We start from the raw sequence: 22,071 nt of genomic DNA on the forward strand, positions 1-22,071 counted from the left end.
CAAGCTTTTCCCTTAATGTGGGCTGTCCATTGTGATGAGGGGTGAGTCTGCAGAGGAAAGAATGGAGAGTTGAGGGTGGAGACCTCAATCTGAGCTACTGATGGGAGGAAAGGGGAGAAGGAGCACAAAAGGACCTGTGCCTGAAGAGAAAGACGAGAAGTCGCCGTAGTTCTCATCTGACAGACCAAGGGCTTCTGGGTTATGTGCCTTGGGCTTTTTTTAAAAAAATATTTTATTTTTTTAAGATTTATTTATTTATTTATGACAGACATAGACAGAGAGAGAGGCAGAGACACAGGAGGAGGAAGCAGCAGGCTCCATGCCGGGAGCCTGATGTGGGACTCGATCCCAGGACTCCAGGATTGCGGCCTGGGCCAAAGGCAGATGATAAACCACTGAGCCACCCAGGGATCCCCTGACTTGGGCTCTTAAGAAAGTCTTGTGCCCCATGAGGGGGGCGCCTGGGTGGCTCAGACACTTAAGAATCTGACTCTTAATTTCAGTTCAGGTCATGATCTCCGGGTCATGGGACTGAGCACCACATCTGGCTAGGTGCTCAGTGAGGAGTCTGCTTGAGACTCTCTCCCTTTCTCTCTGCCGCTTCCCCTCCTCTTTTGCTCTCTTAGAAAAAAGAAAGAAGAAAGAAGAAAGAAAGAAAGAAAGAAAGAAAGAAAGAAAGAAAGGGAGAAAGAAAGAAAAAAGAGAAGAAAAGAGAAAAGAAAAAAAGAAAAGAAAAGAAAAGAAAAGAAAAAAGAAAAAAAAGAAAGGAAAAGAAAAGAAAGAAAAGAAAAGAAAAGAAAAGAAAAGAAAAGAAAAGAAAAGAAAAAAAGAAAAGAAAAGAAAAAAGAAAAGAAAGCCTTGAGCCCTATGGGACTCTACTGGTCTGTCCAATAGAGAACACTTCACTCACATTGACACTCCACCAGTTTGGTCACTGGTATCTATTTAGCATGGGAGGGCAGGGGGCGTGGTTTGAGTGTGTTAGGGTTTTCCAGAGAAACAGAACTAATAGGGTGTGTGTGTGTGTGTGTGTGTGTTTGTGTGTGTGTGTGTGTGTGTGTGTAGGGAGGGAGAGAGAGAGAGAGAGACTGGAGAGAGAGAGATTTATTTTAAGGAATTAGCTCGGGAGATTGTGGGGTCTGACAAATCTGAAATCCATAGGGTCTCAAAGGCTGGAAACCCCGAAGAGAGTTGCTGTTCAGCTTGAATCTGAAAGGAGGCAGAATTTCCTCTTCATTAGAGAGCCTCAGTCTAGTCTCTTAATACTGTCAACTGATGGGATGAGGCCCACCACATCATGGGGAATAATCTGATCCACTCAAAGTCTACTGATTTGAAGCTCATCTAAAAAATGCCTTCATGGCAACATCTAGACTGGCGTTTGAACAAACATCTAGGTATAATAACCCAGTCAAGTTAGCACATAAAATTAACCACCACTCTCTCTTACCCAATATCTAACTGGGATCTACTCAGAGAATAACCTAGAATCTGCAGAGTTATGGGTAGTTGAGTGATTTATAAACTGCAAGAAGACATTCAGAGAAGCGTCAGCTGGAACCTGGCCTTCTGTAACTTCCTCATCACCCTTGATTTCGAGAAAGGGCATCTGCGAAGGTGCCTTGTCATCAGGTTTGATGGCCATGCTCAGGTGTCCCCTGGGTAGATTTAGTAAATGTGATTCCCCAAGGGAACACAAATTCTACAGACAGGACCATCTCTCCTCATTTCACTTTGTGTGCTGCTCTATGCATCCAGCCAGAGGCTGTCAGACAGCAGCCTCCACATTTGCTGGGAAGCTGGAGACCAAGATTTTAGGTCTGTGGTGAGGGAAGTGAGGGAAAGAGGAAAATAGTGGCTGAAGGAGGAGAAAGTTTCTTTTTACGAGTGCTGATCCTCATGTCCCCTGCCCACATTAACAATGTACTGCCGAAATCTTAACACCATACATTCCATTTTCTCTCTCGAGATCCAAGGCTAGGCTTTGGTGACATTAGCATGAACACTTCCTTCTACAGAAAGATGCCAACTCTTCATCACATTATTGCAACGGCTGCTGCCTGTTAGTCCTGGGCCCCTAAAGAACACATGGGTGAACCCCTCAAGGGTGAGAACAGGATTCAGAGAGGACCTGGGGTTCTCTGTGTGGCTCCTCTCTCATATTTATGCTTAGGTTCCGTTTCCAGCTGGCCTATTTATTCACCTCTCAGTGCACCTACTTGTGGTTGAAGTATCCAAAGAGATATGGTCTGCAGCTTTGTGTCACAGCAAGCATGCCAAGTGCTGGGGAGCAGACAGGCTACAGCCACAGACACCATGGCACCTCGTGAGCAGAAGTGACAGAAGGAGAAGGGGGCAGGAAAGGCAATGGGCTCAGACCACCAACCATTGCTGCCATCCAAAACAAGAGGCTAACCTCTTTTGGGATTTCCTGGGGGGGAGGCTGCTCAGCCACGCAAGAAATGGACAGTGAAGCCACAGTATTTCTAAGACAAGGGCGATGGGCTAAGAAAAAAAATGATCAGGTGAGATGTCAGTTCCCAGGTGAAGAGGCCTGGCTAAGATTGAGAAATGGGGACAAAACACATTTCCCTCTAGAAGTGAACTCAGATGTGATGACAGGGGTGCCTGGAACGCTGGGTCAAGGAGGACCAGGAGTCTGAGCCCCAGGCTCAGGACAGAAAGGCCATGGTTGATGGGTGATGCTGTCCTTGGGCTCTGGGAGGGCGAGGCCGCACCCACAGGGTGGATTTGTCATCGCTAACTTACGTCTTCTCAAGGACTCAGGTGTAGTATTGATTTGATGTGAGCGGGTGGTTCAGCCAAGTCCTAAACATAGATCTCACATGCAGCACGGTCCCCTTCGAAGTCAGAAGGACCAAGGCGACCTCGATGACAGGAGAAAGATCTCAGGCTCAGTATTTCCTAACCAGGGACTGATTATCCACCCTGCCCCATCCAGGTGGCCATGTCCTCTCACTGACTGGGGCTATTCTGTGTCTAGAAAGAGGCCTACCTTGCCTACTTTGATAACTTCCAAGCTTCTGAAAGACCAGAGATTATACAGTTGTCATGTCATGTCACTCATTTGTTGGAAGGGAATTAAATTCCCTACAGGGTAAAGTTCAAGAAGGGTAAAGTTCCCTGCAGGGGGAACTCACACGGTCCTTCCTGGCATACCGGGGCCTCCCCAGCTGCTGTGCCATTCCTGACTTTCCCCGGGATGTCACAATAAAGACCTAGCTTATAAATATTTAAAAGATTTATCCCCCTTATATCTCTTTGCTTGCTCTAACCCTGGCATTGCATTGGCAACCAAGTACATACTCTATGCTACTACTGTATACATGTGTAAAATGAATGAATGAATGAATGAAGGAAGGAAGGAAAGAAGGAAGGAAGGATTGATATAGGAAACATGCTCTTCTCAGAACGAAGCTTCCAAGAGGAACTAAATTTGTGTTTAGAACTTCAAGGGAAGTAATTCATATCTGATACACTGAGCTGGTGATGTGCGCCTGGCTGAGAAGGGCCTGCCTCCCTAACCCGCTATTAAAGGATTGCCACCGGACTGTTGTGCAGATCTCCTGTTGACTGTAAACAATCAATCCAGGTAAAGAAAATCCCTCTGCAGAGTTCTGCTGGCTCAGTTCAACACCAAACAAAACAGACAGAACATAGCTATTTCCATCTTAAGTAGGACTAGTTAATGCCATTAGAAATTAAGATAAAAACACAAAATCCTGTCTTTATGGACTAATAATTGAAACCTGCTTCATCAGACCACCCAGGGTTGAAGAGAAAGTAGTTTTAAAAATTCAGGTCTTCTGGAGAGGCTGATTTGAAAGCAGCCATAAATCACACTAATTCAGGTGCCACTGCTGGTTTGCGAACGGACCGGGTCTGGTCTCTACAGGAGAAACCTTGTGACCTTCCTCTGGCTGAAAGGTGACACAGCCACTGCTACTGTGCACTGTTGACTTGATTCCATTTAATTACATGACTACAACCACATACCAGGTCATACTGAAATTTCTTAGATATTATAGAAGACTTTGGAGATTCTCAGACTGTTGTTTAGTTTCAAGATGACTGATTGATAAATTTAAGCTAGCATTTATGTAGCTTATCAGGTGCTTTTAAGGAAATTAGACAATACCTCCTCAAGTTAAAATAGCACTAATAGACGAATTCAGAATGACAAGTAGCCAACTGCAAAGAGACCTTTATAATAGTGGTAATAATGAAAATAAGTTGTTTATGTGACTAGAGAGTACCTCTTGTTAGAACCTCACAGGCTTTGACTTACTTTTCTCAGAGAGTTGATGGTACTCACAAGCCCAACTGGATTGCATGCACATGGGAAAAGTCTACTTGAGCCAAGGAGCCGGTGTGTGGGTGGAGGTGTAGAAGGGGAAGAGAAGCTAATGTCCCGGGCGCACGGGTGGTTTAGTTGGTTAAGTGTCTGCTTTTGGCTCTGGTTATGATCTTGGGGTCCTGGGATCCAGTCCCACCTTGGGCTCCTGTTCAATGGGGAGTCTGCTTCTCCCTCTACCCTTCTCCCTGCTCATACTCTCTTTCTCATGCTTTGTCTCTCTCTCAAATAAATAAGTACAATTAAAAAAAAAAAGAAGCTATTGTCTTTCCCTTAGGGAACCCATAGTGTCATTTTAACACTACAGTCTAACCCGCTGAGAGAATATGGCGTCCCTTTAAAATAACCCAATTTTTTCCAGGAAGTTTAAAGTCCTCTCTCAATATCTAATAATAGCTTTAAAAGCTTTACCAAAGGGAAGGAAGGTCAGAAGCTGGGAAGGAAAAAAGAAACTCTTACAGTAACCAGTGTCACTCTGTGGGAGTGGGTCCACTCCTCCGCAGAAAACATCCTACTGACCTCCACAAAGAATGAATATAAAACCTCTCCTCCTTTAGTTCTTTTCATCTTTGTGTCATAAAATGAAGGAGGAAAAAGAGATAATAGAATCTTGATGCCAAAAACTTCTCAAATAACTCAGAGCATTCTTCAGTAGCTTGACATACCTGAGAAATACAACCAGGTCACTATGAAGGATTTCAAATCCCCCTCACAAGAGTTGAGGGCCAGAGAGGGTTATAGTGGAAGGATCACAACTTAGTGAGACCCCCCAGGTGGAGAGCAGGAATGGAAAACAAATCCACATTCTGATCGCCAATCATCTTCTTACTGGACATGTCAATACGAATACCAGGTAACGATTTTATTCACATATAAAAAAGGATATTACAAAACAATTTGTATAAGAAAATGAAAATTTACAAATTTATAAATTCCAGTATGCAAAATAGTAATGATGAAATCTAAATTGATTCAAGCTGGTGACCTTCAAGCAATGATGGACTTTTTTTCCTTTTCTCTTCAATTTTTTTTTTTACTACCATGAACAATAAAGCTTAACTAGGTATTAGCAACAGTAACATTTTATCTAAAGTAGAAAATCTATATTTGAAAAATATATTCCATATACACAAAATGAGGAAACCCTTGCCTTTACATGGTCGGTCACCAAATCCTTGTCTCATTCTTGTTGGTGGGTCTCTGTAATGTTTGAAGTCACACCAGTTCTCACTCCCAGCCCTTTTATTACCTGATGATGATTTCCTGGCATCCACATCCTAGAGACTGAGTTCCTGTGATCGCTGTAGGATATTCCAACTACGGGAAATGCAGATTGGGCTTTTCCTCTCAAGTGTTTACACAGAGTATAGAATCTAACATTATTATATGTTTCTGCAGTAGGTGGTGGTAAAATGTCTTCATCTTGATAAAATAACCCTGGAATTTTCAAATTTAGTATCAAATGAAATCAGCTTTCAACCCTAAGTATTTCCTCACTGATCCAAAGTGATGTTTCAGGGTTTAGGGCCACAGTCTCATTCCCATCCATCTAGCTCTCTCCAGCAAGTGTTTGTCTTTGAAGTTGAGGAGGGTTTCTACATGTGGAAAATATATTCAGGTCACCAGAAGCAGCACAACCCGGGCCTACTTTGATCATCCTCTGTCAAAACAAAACGCTCAGATTGCAAACAATGGCATACATATGTGAATTACAGTGAAGCCACTCGAGGAAACTCTAGTGTGCATTTTCATAGACATCTTGTGGTCAAATCCTAAATATTTTACATGACTTTCCTAAAGGCAACTCTCCTAAGAGCTGGCGACTTATCAAAATTTAAAAACCATTGGTGAATGCTCCAAAAGGAAAAGAAAAGAGGGTACTAGGGAGACACAAAAGATTGTGGGTCACCCTGAGATGATTCTAATTTCTTATTTTGGTTCAAGGAACTGAGGTCACGAGAAGAACCAAGCACAGGCAAGCTAATCCACACATATTAGAGCCTAAAACCATGGGGAGAGAAACCGGTCCAGCTACCAAGAAGAAGGCTCATTAGATGTTCCTAACTTCCTACAGAGAGAGAGAAGCATGGTCTAATAAGTGAGAAGATAAAAAGTCCTAAGAAAGACAGATCTTTTTTAGTTCAATTTAATGTTAGGTAAAAGAGTGATCTGGGTGGGGCAACTGGGAAACTATGTATTTTAGTGAGCTCAAACACAGTGATGTTCGATTTCTTTTTTAAGTGCAAATGTGAAAAGACAAAGGCCAGAGCTGATCATGTAGGTTCAAGTAGGAAACAGATAAATCCTGCTCAAGTAATTCCTCTCCAGGGTGTAAAGATTAAGAGCAAATGAGCCATCTTCCGGTTTGTGGCTGAACTGGGTTCATTGTCTCTCTTAGCTGTAGAGAAAATTCTAGTGTGTAAACACCAAGGATGTAAGGGATGGGGCGCCTGACGCCACACTTAAATCCAGCATCACTGCCTATGGCAGATCACTGTGCTAACGAAATGTGCACAGTCGGAGGGACCACTGTAACACTTGGGCGGACTCCATGAGGGCAGTTACGAACTGCTCTCCTCTAGGCTGCCTGCTTTTTCTTCCCATTCTAGTATGTCGTGCAGTCTCTTAAGACGGTTCGCTGGGTGTTACATTCCAGCAGGAGGGGAACCAGATAAGCGGTAATTTCTAAAGCCCTTAGTTATAAGATATGACGCAAAAACAAAAACAAAAATAAACTCATAGGTATAGAGGACAGGCTGGTAGGCTTTGGAGGCAGAAGGAGGGGAGGGGAGGAAAATTATCTTTATAAATTATCACTTTTCTATAAGAGAGAAATTCTGGATCTTCTAAGCTCAATCACAGAGTCAGAAGTAACAAATGCTTCCATATCAATTGCTTTTCACAGAAATATGCTAATCATTGTATCCAAGTCTCTAGGATACATGTGCTAAGTGGTTTTTAACACAGGGTGGTGGGCAGCTCTTTCCCCACCACTTCCCCAGCTCAGGCTCCTCTCATTACCAGCTCCGGCAGGGGTTCACAAGTCAGTAGCTAAGGTTACAGGTTCTCCGTTCTGGAGAAGGCTTGCCCTCCTCTGATTCCTAGTCAGGCCAGTTGCCTTCTTCTAACAAACCCATGATTTAGGCAGGCAATATGAAGTCAATTATAACCTCTTAAGCTAATCAGATGATGAAAAAGTGAGTTTCATCACATACAAACACTCATTTTTGAACGCTTCGACATAATAACTCAGGTAACTAATCTGACACTGACTTTTAGTAGGATAATTGGCTATATGAAATTATTCCTGGAGAGAAAGTATAAATGAAAAAACATAGAGTCTGGGTCTTCAGTCTGGTAAAACCACATTCGCCGTGAAAATAAGCATGAATGCATTTCTGTTTCTTGTTATATGCTCATAATCTCGTAGGCTGCAAACTCGACCCATCAGTCTTTGAAGTCACGCTTGTGGCATAGAAGCTTCTTGTTTAGGAAAGATGCAAAGTATTGTGAGTGCCTGGAGTCTTTCCTTGTTATTGCTTGAGGTTTCAGCTTACAGCTGGTCTGGCTCAGAAGCAACTGGTTGAAAGGCTTAAAACGCCATCAGTTTGGTTCAGATTTATTTTCTTTTCCCCCAGAAGCCGCGCAGGGTCCAGACTGTGCTCAGTTCATAAGCCTAAGCGGAGGGGCGAGTGCCCGGTGGGTTCCATCCATATGCTTCAACGGCAGAAAGAAGCAACTCCTTTAAGCTTCCTAAAACAGCAACAGAAAGGAAAGCTTGAAAAATAATACAAGTGAAAACTGCTGAGCTATAGTCTGTGACAATTATACATAACGTTTACTTGTCGTACATGTGATTTTAATAACATATGGACAGGTAGTTCATTAACAGTGTTTGGATATCCAGGTATGCACATACTCTGAGGATAAAATAAAGATTTTTATAACAACTCACAGTCACTCAGTATTTGCAAATAACACTGCAGAATTGATAATATGACCCGCAGAAACAAGTGTATTAAACAATGATTCTTTTGCTCATTTTCGACCCCTTTCAAACATTTAAAGCTTGTTTCAATGCTGCACTCTTAAAGCAGTTGTAGGCAAGATGTTAGGATCCTTTAGTCCCTTCAGAACAAAGATGATTAATGAATAGTCACATTCTCATTCTTTGCATTTAAAACTTCTGCTAAACCACTGGAGAAAGTTTAGAGATAGTTTGGAAATGAGTTCTCATCTAATCATCTTCTCCTCACTCTTCCAAGGGCAAATATCCTCAGCAAAGGGGCATGCTTAGAGCTGTCCTTTGTCACAGAAGGGCAGCGATCTAACTTCTGGAGGCATCAGCCAACTGCACGTTACTGCAAATGAAAAGAATCTTCATTTTATGTTAACCTTTCATTCACTTCTTTACTACTAATTGGGCATTGGTGACATATCAGGTAAGTTTACAAATACTTTATTCCCTAGGTCGAAGGAGAAAGAAGCTTCTAGAAATAGAAGCTTCTGATAGAAGCTTCTGAAAGAACTCTCAAAAATCTGAAATGGTTTCATCAAATATATTGATCAATTGATATGATAGTAATACCCATATGAATGCTACTATGGGAGACAAATAGTACTCATTTTGCTGATATGGAAAAAAAAATAGGGCTTTTAAGAGACCAAGCTACTAGAACCTAGGTCATCTCATATCTTTTCTACCATTCCTTCTATTATTTCATGTTGACATTTTCAATGATGGTGAAAAACATCACCAAAAAAGCTTTTCCTGTAAGTAAACAGGTTGGCCTCATTCTCCCAAGGATTTTAGCAAATGATGTCCCAAATATTTTAGTTCTATCCCTTTTCTGGGGATGTGTGTATAGGGAAAATTTGATTGGAACTGTGTCATTCAGACTAAAGAAGGTTCTCACACCTATGTGCTTTATCCTGCACCATAAAACTATCAACATCTGATTCTGGGTGGTCTTAAACCACCCACAAGAAAACTACTGTGTAAAAATACAGTTTTTGGAAACAAATGCATCATGCATTAGCAATCTGACCCTGTAAGACAAAAGAGCCATTGTGAATTTTGCAATATAGATGTTTATCAAATCATCACACTGCCATGTGATGTGTCAATTCTATCTCAATAAAGCTGGAGAGAAGAAAGGAATTGTGAAAATATGAGTGAATACTTAGGTAGGAATTTAAAGGTCCTTTGAAAATAAAGATAAATAAATCACTAAAGTGGGGGGAGGGATGCTATAATGACTCTTGCAGCCTTTCTGTATTTCTCAAACAGAAATACCATGCTGTCCTGAATTAGGAATGAGCCCATGGACCAAGCTAACTAAACACAAACTCAAGGAACTGGAAGTTTTTTGGTCCATAATACCAAGTTGATGAAAACAAATTCTTTATGAGAAGTAAGTATGTTCTCTATCTTGGAGAATCAACCTATTAAAAGGAAGTCTGAATTTCCTTTTGGAATCTAATGTATTGACAAAAACAGAACTGTTGAGCTAAATACTCGGCTGACCCTTGAAGCAAAGAGGGTCAGTCTCCCAAGGATGTAAAGTTATATCTCTCTCCTGTTTGCTCTTGAAGATTAAAGTTCACTCACTAAGTATTCAATAAATGCAACCAAAGGCAAAGTGCTTTTCAGAACCTGGAAAAGATTATCTCTTAAAATGGGCTCAAAAGATTGTGTTGTTTTTAATTATAGGGGGAAAACTGAAATGATTCATGTTTTAAAAATTCCTTTCCAGAATTCAGAATGCCTCATTTATATTTACCACATTATGTAAGAATTCTAAGATAACATATCTTAGAAAGCTAATAAACCTTTCACTAATAAATGACATTGTGTAACTTGAATGTTACATTTTCTCATTCATTTTATATGTAATTATCATTTCTTTTCATGATAATCTGAGTTGAAAGTATCTTTATGGAGATCATGATTACCTTGACAACCGTCTCTGAAAAGAAGTTAATGCCATTATATACACCAATCTTCTACACTAAATGATTTACATTCATATAACTGTAATAATACTGCTTACTCCTGCCCCCATCTCACCAATGATACAAATAGAAAAAGATAGACATTGAGTCGGTTCTGATATGACTTGGCATCAAGATGTTTCACTCCTTAGTTTCAGAATTTACATCATGAAAGTGGGGACAAGCTACACAATGAAGATGAGTGGTAATTCTATTTGCTGACAATGGTCTGAAAAACCATAGATGGTCCCTGGGAACACAATTCTAGGTCCCTAAGAATTTGTGCCTAAGAACAGATGTGTGGGAAGAGGTAACTACAGACATTTGTGAAAGTAAAAGCAAGTTTATGATCAAAACCAATTGACTTGATAGCAAAGAAACTTCAGCATGTAATGAAATTGTGTCACTGATTTAATTTTAAGAGTCTCTCAAGACTTGTAGAGTACTTGGCAAAGCAGCCGGCTGGGAAATTGGCGTTAGCTGTCTTTTGCCTCTCTCACCTGCTCTTAGGGCCTGTTACGTCCTCCTCTAGGCAGCTGGGTATGCTCAGCCCCCAAGGCTTGTGGGCCACTGTCCATTCTTGAGACCCACACACAGCTCACAACTCTGCTAATTGTTGTCTTTTCTTACTATTATTATGGAAATTACAAAAATTACAGGATGGTTCAACAGAACAAGGTCAGTAAAGGCTCTTTCTCTGCTACAGAGAGATGTATTTTACAATTTAAATGCCTAATTTGTTGGCTTTTCTTCCCTTAACTCTTCATTTCCTTTATTTTGAGAAAAACAAAATTATTTTTCTCCAAAGTCAACAAATGCTTTCTGCATAGAATTCTCTATGAAGTCTCTATAGAATTTTTTTTTTTTTTTTTTTGTAGTTGAGAAAAAAAGTACTATAGATTTAGATCAACACATAACCTACAGGCTCTTCTTCAAAGGAGCACACCTCCACTCACACTTTGGCTTCAGACTGAATTGGTTGCTCACAAGCAGTGAGAGCAAGGCTATGCGTGTAGGCCTTGTGGGGCCTGGGAGCCTCACTCTTGCTGACACTCTGCTCTTACACTAAAGGTTGACATCTTTTCAGAAAGAATATATTCCGACATTATATGGGCTCACATGAAGGAAATGCTTGTAGACAGTAAGTCAAATTCAGGAATGGCTATATCCTCACCGGAAGAGGCATTGGTTTCCCTGATGCTTCTCTGCCTCTTGCCCTGCAGCCTGCCCAAAAGCCCCATGTCCCCTCAGTCACCATCTCTATCTCCTTGCAAATCTGATTTCAAGCCCTTTCTTCTAGAAGGTTATTATGCAGTCTTTGGACCCAGATCATGACTGACAATCAATTTCTAACCAAAAAGATCAGTGAAAGCAGAGCAATCTCAAAAACATCAGAAAAAGAGGGAAAGGAGAAGCTTGGGGAGATCAAAATTCCCATTAACGACGGTGAATCAAGCGATGGTGAGGAACTGTTTACAAGATGCTCCTGTGACTAACTCATGTCTCTCAACCAGGAACGTTGCTGGGGGTGCTGTGCTAAGTACCTGGATTTACAAGGAGTAAAAGGATGGAGCTCATTATGACCAGAGTGCCTATGCATTGAAAAAATAAAACAAAACCCACTTGTAATTTAATTTAAAACATATTCTCCATCCATATAAGACCAAGAAGTTATGAAGGATGGAAAAACTTTCTCATCAGGTCCCCCCACCTTCTATGGTGAGAGGAGTTCCAACCCGTTGGGTCTGTCCTGAGTCAATGCTGTGTCTTCATTGAGGCCAGTCACTGCCTTACCTGCAGGGATGTCTGAGTGGTCAGGTCAGTGATGTCACCACTCTCCTGCCGTAGCTGGCTTCTGGTAGTCAGTGTATTCTGAGTCAGCACTGGTTCTGTCGGGGGGCTGTTATGTCTAGAGAAATCAGTAGTTTCCATAAAGTTTTCAGAATGCTCTGGAAGAGCTCCACCAACCAAATCCTGGCTACTGTTTGAATCCAAAGATGATGAGCTTTCGTTCTCTGGACTGAGAGAATGAGTTTCTTCTCCGGGGAGTTCAGGATATGAGTCACAAAAAGAGATGTCATCACCACAAATGGGATTCTGCATCAGAGGCCAGGCGTCTGAAAACTCACCACAGATGGACCTTGAAAGGGACCCGAAGAACGTGGGCATGGTCTCCCCTGCTGGACCTGTGTGTCTAAACACACATTCAAAAGATCTTTAAGTCACCTATGGGGAGGAAAAACACCAATACAAAGCAACACGCCAGCTCTGCTTTCAAGTTTTCTAGATGCAACAACAACTGATTACGTCAGAATTCTAGTGCTTCCTTTGCTATAAACTTGCTTCCATACAAAAAGTTTAATTTCTCCACTTACTTTAAAGCTGAATGTTTATACCTACTTCTAATCAACATAGTTATGACAGAAGTGTCACAAATCATGAATATGAGACAAAAACAAAATTAATGGAGTGTAGAGTATAAAGAAAGTCGCACTGGATATCAGTAACCCTGAGAGACTCATTTACCTCTTGCCAAGGCTTTGTCCCCCTCCGATGTCCAGAATGTCATTAATAATATTTTGTAAATGATGTCTCATAGTTTGACATGAAAAGTGCTAGATTAGTAGAATGCATATTTGCACAAGGGGACATGCATTATATGGATTAAAAATACCGAGTTACCTCTCCTGAAGAGTGGCCTTGGAATGCACCCTACAGCCAAGAGTCACCCGGTCCCCGCTGCAGGCCTCATCACAGCACAGAGATGGAATCAAGTGGACAGGCCCTAGGGAAGCCAGCAGAGGTGTGAAGCACAAGGCTGTCTTCTGGGAACTTTCTCTTTAATACCGGCTCAACAGTGCTGGAGAAAATTCAGCTATTCCCCTTTGGGTGACTCTTTGGGGAAAGGAAATATGAGGTTTAATTCTCTCTCTTTTGGGAAGCCTGGGTGGCTCAGTGGTTGAGCATCTGCCTTCAGCTCAGGTCATGATCCTGGGGTCCTGGGATCAAGTCCTATATCAGGCTCCCTGCAGCAGGGAGCCTGCTTCTCCCTCTGTCTGTGTCTCTGCCTCTCTCTGTGTCTTTCAGGAATAAATAAAATCTTAAAAAAAAAATCTCTCTTTTTTGTTATCTTACAAAAATGCTAAAGTGCTTGTATGAAGTACCTCGGGTAGTCAAACCCAGACAGGCTGAATGGTGGTGCTGGGGCTGGTGGAAAATGGGACATGGGGGCGGCAGGTCACTTTACTGGAGATGGAGCTTCAGTTTGGAAAGATGAAGGGGCTCTGCTGATGACTGGTGGCGATGGCTGTATAACAGTGGGAATGGACTCAATGCCACTGAACTGCACACTTAAATGATGTTAAAATGATACATTTCATCTGACATTTTACCACAATAAAAAATAACACTGAAAGGTAAGGACACAGCCTGTGAAAGCAAATGTGAAATGAGACTGTCCTACATCAATGGTAGAACAGAAATGGTAGAAACAAGAGCATATTTCTGCTGAGTGGACTAGCAGTTAGAACAAGAACATAAACACATTCAAACCCTTAACACACACAAACACAGACTCACACACAGTAATTATTATTATTTTTTTTACTTCTAGGAATGTAATGTAAGGAGCAACTAGATGTGTACACACATCTTTACAAACCATTTTGTTCACTGAGGCAGCATAGATGTTTGATTACAAAGATAATATAAGCCTACTGAAGAAAAAATTTTTTTTTAATTTTTTTAAACTTAAATATTTTATTTATTTATTAATGACAGACACAGAAAGAGGCAGAGACATAGGCAGAGGGAGCAGCAGCTCCCTGTGGGGAGCCTGATATGGGACTCCATCCCAGGATCCTGGGATCCCGACCTGAGCCAAAGGCAGACACTCAATCACTGAGCCACCCAGGTGTCGTGTCCCAGAAAAGAAATTAAAAAAAAAAAAAAAAGATTTTAAAGAGAGGGATTAAGATAAGAAATTTAAAAATAACTATTACCTAACTTCATGAACTGGAAATATATACTATCAACATTTAGTGAACTTTTCTCTCTGTATACACATACATATATAATTCTGGTTTCATAGAACCATATACATACTAAAGCATACAAATATAGAGACACATACAGAAAGAGAGAAAAAGATGTGGAGAAATTATATGTTTACATATACATCTATATGTTTATGTGTGTAACCCAAGTTTTCATGAGTAATTCTCTCTTTTATCAAAAGGAAAAAATATTGTGGAATTAATAGTTTTCTTTTTGAAAATGAATGTTAAACATTGACATGCATTTGTGAACCAGTGTGAGGTAGGCTGGATAACTGCACACATTCGCCTAAATCTCTCTCAGTGTGGGCCCCACCTTGTGCTAAGTGAGTATATGTCACTGTGCTGCTGTGAGCATGGGGAACTTCCCTGGATCCATGGCCAGTCAACTCAGCAAGCCCATGTCACGCTCACCGTGAGACATTTCAAAATTATTTAAAAGCAAAAGGCACTGCTTTTCCTTTTCAAAATGACTGTTTCTAGGGCTCAAGCAGCAAAAGTGCAAGATGAGCCTGGAACTTATTTTGTGTCCCAGAAATTAAGAAAGTGCTAAAAGAATAACTAGGACACGTCAAAATGACACATGAGGCGGCATGAAGGGACATGCACTGGCCAAACCTAGGAAAATGTGAGTAACAACGTAAATGATGATAGCAAAGGAGCATACGCCGTGGAATAGAGCCCACAAGTCCACATTAATTCAAATAAATAAATGAGGAAGAAGTTCTTTCTTGCTGTAGGAAGCCAACTAATAAAGGTGGAGAGAATGATGGAATTACAACACAAGCGTTTGTAACCATCATCGTAATGACTGATTCAGGTAAGAATCATCAGTGGATGCTAAACTCCTGGGTGAAAGTTTGGAGAGTTAACAGGGTATTTACATATTTACATAGTCTCAGAGAGTCTCCTGCAAGGTACTGATGAACTACAAAGAGAAGAACACTAACGTTACAGCAGAGAAACCTGGCAGGTGCCACCTTAACGAAGGGACCCAAATTACCCCGACCAGAACAGGACAGCCACACATGCTGTGACTCTTGATGAGGGACACTGGGAAGGACACAGCATCACCTCTGCAGTATTTCTCAATATAGTCTTACAGAAACATCAGGCAAACCCAAACTAAGGGTCATTCTACAAAATTACTGGCCTGTGCTTGTCAAAAATAATAATGTCATGAAAGATTAAGGACCTATGTCAGATTAAAATAAGGTAAAGAGATTTGACAACTAAATGCAACAATGTCATTTGGGATTTTCTTTTACTATAAAGGACATTTTTGCAACAATTAAGAAAATCTGAATACGCTCTATAGATTATACGATAGCTTTGATTTAACGTCAATTTCCTGATTTTCATAAACTGTGCTGTTCTGTAAGAAAATGTTCTTGTTCTTTGGAAACAAACATGATTAGTATTGAGGGGAAAGTAGATCATCATTTGCAACTGATTTTTAAGCGGAGATGGAAAAATTGTGTATAAGTACATATATCTCTATGCTACTTAGAAAAATGTTAAAGCAGATGTGGAAATGAGATAAAATGTTGTTATTTGGGGAATCTGGGTGAAGACAGCGTCAGAAGTCTTTGTATCATTCTTTCAACATTTTTTTAAGTCTTAAATTATGTCAAAGTAAAAAGACAGAAGAAAAAAGGCACTGCCATAAAGCAGGAAACCACATATAAGTGGTCAGCTATCCTGAACCTTTCTAGGCTTGGTGTTCTTTTAGGAGGATGTGCGCCAACGCCATCTGCCTATTTAATCTTTCTTTTTGGATAGATGTTAAGAGGAGACAGAGTTTGCCCAAAGCTGCATTTTACTACATTGGAGTTCATCTCTCAGGAATTATTCCTGCCCTCTCAGACCCCAGCCACGCTGTGCCAGCACAGTGTCTGGGAACCCCAGCACTGGCGGTGTTTTGGGGATCACTCAGGTATTGTCAAGACTGTCTAGAGGTCTATTACCTACATAGGCAAAGGCAAAAATAGAGCCACACACGCCACAGAAAGACTTATATTTTGTTCCCAGCCCATTCCTAAAACAGAAGGCAGTAATGAGCAGTAGCAAAATAAGTCTGCTGAAAACTTCTTACTCCACATATGGAACGTTAGATCAGAAAATGGAATCCTGTAATTTCTTGGTAAGAACGACTGGACAGTTCCAAGAGCATCAGTCAATCTAAGTGGATTGAAACACTCAGCTTCAAGAGCGGCTCTGAGAGACAAAATGGCACTCTCGGCATTGCTTTAAAGGTGCTATGAGAACATAAGGCCAGGCAGGAAGGGCCAGACATCTAGGAAGGCTGCTGCCATCCAATTCTACTCTGTAGAGGAGGTGAGGGGTCTTCACAGTGGGGGCCAAGAGGGAAGTGTAAGTGTTTGAACCTCATACTGATGAATATAAGTAAGTGGCAGAGAAAGTATTATCTTTGCCCATTTTTTTTGCCCTGGTGAGAAACCAATTTCCATTTGCATGACTTCCCTAAACTTCCTTTTGGCCAGTAGTCCCAGGGGCAACTGAGGTATGTGTAAACCCCTGCCATAGATCTTTCTCCCTGCTCTTCTTTATTAATGTCCAAAAAGACATTAATAAGACACATCCAAGTTCAGCTTGAATCCAACAGACAAGACAAGATATACACTCCTACTCTACAAAAGGAGGATACTATTTTCAATCAGTTGGCCCAAAACAATAAAGGTAAACTTGCCTTAAAATGTTGCTGAACAATTCTAGAATTTTAATGAGATGCTTCTGTTTGATACTTAAGAGGCTCAAAACACCCAAACCATTGGGGGACAGAGAATAATTTAACAAGATTAGCTTTAACTAGAAAACCAAGCAGAGCAACCTAGCTGTGGGACGAACAGGGACAAGTGTTTGCAAGGTCTATGTCCCTTGTGCTCCCCGAATGGCCTCTTGACTGGCTGCACTTACCACAGGTCTGGGCCGAGTCCCGGTGGCACCGACAACAAGCTCTGGGAACAGATTCGTTGAGCCGACGTCTGTCAAAACATGACAGTTCAGAACCGTTGTACTGAATGTCTTGTGCTCTCAGAGACCCTACAGGGGGCGAGAATTCCGTCAGTGAAGACCATCTCCTCTATAAAGACCAACGAACACCTTAATGCAGACAGGTACCCCTCTAGCTCTTATATTTCTGAAGAGAAAGACAACCATCATTCACATTTAAAAATATTTCTTCTTACATGAAGGCACAAATAGGAATTAATATGGTAAAGCTCAAATTATAGAGCATTTCTGTTGCCAACTTGGAATGGCTTTCATTTTTGCCGGATGGCAGGGGATGCTGCTGCTTTTTCAATGTCCTTATTAAGCGGTGCCTCTGGGGGACCAAGGGGCTATGGACTCCCTTTCCACATCCACTCTGTCCCTTTATAGCTCCTGACTGTTGTCCCAGTCAAGGCCTCGTGGACCCTCTGGTGACAATGATGACAAACACATTTCACCCGAATGCTAACAAACAGAAAGAGCTCCAAACTCACAGCTGGGTTTTTTCTCCATAAATTGCCTCTTACAATAGATGACACAGAGGATGAGCAGGGCCAGCAGGACAGTGGCCAGGGCGCTGCAGATAACGGCCGCCAGGGCTGTGTCCCGCGGGCTGGAGGCCGTGGATGGGATCTTCACGAGGTTGACCTTACTGGTACCTGGAAACCACAAGAAGGGGGTCAGCAGGCTCTCAACAACCTCGGAGACTCTGATGCTTACACTTGACTTGAGGGTCATCTTTAATAATGGCCTTCATGGAAGGTAAGTCAGACCCCAGAAAACAAGAGGAGGTATTCTAAGAAGGCTCAGTGTTCCCTCTTCTTAGAAGATCTCTTTAGCACTGCACCTTCACCCTGCACCCCAAATGTGTGGATGTGCCACTCCTCCTTTCCCACAGCACCGCGGACACACAATCCTCAACACATTGCATTGCCTGAATGTTCTTTTAGGCCCACTAGACCAGAGCTGTTTGCCAGCTGGAATTCCTCATCTTTTTCCATCTCCCAGTGCTTGACACAGCATTTGGCACATAGTAGGTGTGTAATATTTGCTATTTGATTGGAATTAGACTGCCTACATTTTCAAACACACTGACTTAAGGGATGCTTTTTGGGGCAACTTTAGGGAAAATAAGGAGTGGGATCATTCACAACCTAATTGTGACCCCCAATCTCTGAGACAGTGAACATTTTTTAATGCCTGGCTATTGAATTACTGAACAACAGCTAAATTTTAGAGAAAAAAACAAACAAACAAATACTATTTCTATACTATGGCTGGGCAGCACAGTAATGTATTAAGAAAGTGTCAAGAAAGAGATTCTATTTTAGAGGGAGGTATTGTATCATGGTCAAGGGCTAAGGTTCTGGAATCTCATTGCCTGGCTTAACCTCTGGATTTCTAACCCTGAGCCAATTATTCAATCTCACAGAGTATCACTCGCACCTCTGTTCTATAGAGGTAATAATAGGATCTGTCTCACCTGGCTGTTGAAAGGGTGAAATGCATTATATCAGGTGAAGCATGTAGAACAGGCCCTGTACTCGGTGCTCTAGAACCACTGATTGCTGTTATTAATCATGATGATATAATTAGCACTTAACTTTCTTAGGGTACTGGGAAGCATGAACTCACTTAAATTAGAAATCTATATTAAGTGCAGTCAATTCATAACCTACTAACTAACCTGAGAAGAATCTGAGAGAGCTTGAAGCCTAAACAGACAGGCAGTTATGCCTTTTCCTCCTCTGGGTACCTGCCCTGCAAGATGAGGTGGGCCCTTCTGCTCCCTGCGGATGCTCTCACTTCCTTAGGCCCTCCTGCAAGGCTGAGGGTTACTCCAGATCACTGTGGCCTGAGAGAAACATAACATGCGTCCCTCGTGTAATTTGAAGTTGTCTAGAAGCCATGTTAAAAAAAGTAAAACAAACAGGTAAAATTTATCTATTTTACCTAACCCAATATATCTTAAAATATATTGTTTTCATGTAGTCAATGTACAAATTATTAATGACATAGTTTACATTCTCTATTTGTACAAAACTTTCAAAGTCCAATGTGATTTCACATGGACATCACCATCTCCTTTTGGACTAAGCACATTTCAGGTGCTCACTGGCCACATACGGCTAATGGCAGTTGTATGGATATCACAATCCTAGACATTAAAGGTTTATATCTCCATTTGTGCAGCGTGGCACCTAGATGCAAGCCAACTCATTATTTGGTACCTTTCTTCTCGTCCCTGGCTACACATCTCTCCAATCCCATCAGACTGATTTCCACTATATGACACCTGAGGCTAGAATCAGAAATTTCTGAGCTAGTAATATTGACTGATAAAAATAGGAAAGCAGGAGTGATCATCCAGGAACATCAAATTTTGGTATTTCTAGGCTCAAGAATTCTGGGGCCACATTGATAAAAGTCTTCTATTGCTACCCAGAAGGCACCTAAGCTATATGCCTTGGGCTTGGATGATTAAGAATCACAATCCAATCATACATTTTAAAAGATATTTGTTCGTAAACATGTTTCATATTCATAAAATATATTTACCACTTGTAGCTATATAGACATCCTATAATCATCAAACAGCACAAACTGAAGTGCATCATACAGCAAGTTAAACAAATTACATCCCTGACCTGATAGAGATTAAATCTAAATCTGAAACAGCCTCTATCAGTGGACAAATTCACAGGAGGATATATGAACACAGGCACAGCTGTACAAACACTGACAAATCAATAACCGAATAGGAATTCATATCCTGCGCAAGGGAAATAGTAGGCTACCCCACAGGGTAAGGGATTTGGGAAATGGAATTCTTATCTGTTTGGACCAAATGGTGCAGTTGTGGAAAACTGCCACCTTGCTTATGTTTGTGAAAAAGGTGGTTGACTTCAGAGCGAGATCAGTTTAAATTCTTCCTCAAATAAACCAGCTCCACACAATGCAGGGCTTTAGCAAGAGCTATTGTCAGAATGCAACACAGTACATGATTTGAGGTGAAGATCTCAAAGTTCCTAACTCTGTTGTAACTATGGAATTCAGCTCATTCATTCACATGCTACTGGATATTTAGGAAAACCCTACTAAGAATTGGGACTTCCCATTAAAGTAGAATCATGATTAGCATTCTTTAAGTTCTTGTTTAACTTCTTTTTAAGTATATTAGTCAACTTATGTACCTTCATATGAAAGGAACTTTATAAACATGCTAAAATACCTCTGATGGGGATTTTGAGTCTGGTGGTTTGTGATTCAAGATCTATTTTCCCCAAGTGAATCATAAAAGTCTTAGGAATAACTATCTTTCCATGGTAGGGTACTAATATCGTAATCTCAATGATATCCAGTTGCCATAATAACATCGATTTTTTTTAAAGAGTGCACTCAGTAAAGCCCCTTCTCTCTACATCTCCCTGGAAGTAGCATCTGAAGATGAACAAGAAAAACATAATAGTTTTACCTCTCAACGTTTGACACCTAATAAGAAAAGGTCTCAGAGAGGTCTCCATGGGAAGCAGGGCTCTGGAAACCACATTCTGGATTTTTGTTTATATGTACAAGTTTACGACAACAGTTACAGCAAGCAATCTATTTTATAGAAAATGGGCTCATCATTTTTAGGCTCCATCATCACATACAGAAATGCAGACATTTATGTGGACACTATGGAAGACTGGGCTGTCTATCATTTAAGAACCACTAATTCACATAAATTTCTGCTAAAAGCCTATTTCCTTATAACTCTTTTTGATTTGAGTAGAAAAGAAATAAAAGGAGGGGAGGGGGAGAGAGGGAGGAGGAGGTGAGTATCAATTATATGAAGTGGCTTCTACTCTATTAAATTCTGGTTATTTGAGGTGTTGCTGATGATTTCTCAGAAAAAGATTTCTCTACTACAAACTAAAAAATATTGTTTTGCTGACCTGTGACCGCTACAATGATACTGAGGTTAAAGATTCTTTCCACTCACATGCCTCGACTAAATTCCCTGTCCATAGTTGACCAAGCGTATTGAATGCCTGCAAGGAATTTTACCCGTACCTTATTAGGATTCTGATAGTACTTCTAAAGAACAGAGAACAGGAATGTTCAGTCTTTGGAAAGTTTTAACTTTTCTGGAATACAAAGACATCTCTTACCCTAATTAAGTTATTAAATTCCACTATAATCTTAGCAATACCCTCCGGCAAAGTTACTTCAGAGTGAGAACTGTTTTCTTAACTTAAATTTTATATTACATTAGATAAGTGCAAATTTTATACTATACATTTCCTTAGGAGTTCGGCCTAGCGGAACAATTACATACTGAGTACCTAACTGTGACTTAGACATCCTATAAGACATTAAATAAGTTGAATGAGAATCTGAACAGAAGAAGAGGAAACAGAGGTCACCAACAAAGTCTGGCAATCGTTTTTATACAAGTCTTTTACCTTCTTCGGAGTGTGACCAAGGTGCAAAATATCCAAGTTGCAGAGATAGTCTCCTTACATCTTACCCCCTAAACAGCTTCAGAATGTAGCTGGAGAGACACATATCATGGAGAGGTCTGTGTTACTGGACCCTGACCAGTCAAGGAAAAGTCTTAAAAGATTAGGAACTCAATGTGCAGGCCACAGA

General features: G+C 41.0%; 1 protein-coding gene across 4 annotated transcripts in view; it reads right to left on the minus strand.

The window, feature by feature from the left end:
• Window positions 1-5,216: 5,216 nt before the first annotated feature.
• TNFRSF19 (TNF receptor superfamily member 19) overlaps window positions 5,217-22,071 on the minus strand; it is an 89,847-nt gene continuing 72,992 nt past the window's right edge. For all 4 annotated transcript variants that reach the window (XM_038573480.1, XM_038573477.1, XM_038573476.1 and 1 more), the window contains 5 exons: window positions 17,931-18,095; window positions 17,362-17,487; window positions 13,052-13,154; window positions 12,164-12,563; window positions 5,217-8,128 (listed from right to left, as the gene is read on the minus strand). In XM_038573480.1, coding sequence (XP_038429408.1) covers window positions 8,120-8,128; window positions 12,164-12,563; window positions 13,052-13,154; window positions 17,362-17,487; window positions 17,931-18,095 — 803 coding nt within the window. In that variant the 3' untranslated portion in view covers window positions 5,217-8,119. The remainder of the gene's footprint in view (window positions 8,129-12,163; window positions 12,564-13,051; window positions 13,155-17,361; window positions 17,488-17,930; window positions 18,096-22,071) is intronic.

This window comes from Canis lupus, chromosome 25 (genome assembly GCF_011100685.1).
Source record: "Canis lupus familiaris isolate Mischka breed German Shepherd chromosome 25, alternate assembly UU_Cfam_GSD_1.0, whole genome shotgun sequence".
Classification (NCBI taxonomy): domain Eukaryota; kingdom Metazoa; phylum Chordata; class Mammalia; order Carnivora; family Canidae; genus Canis; species Canis lupus.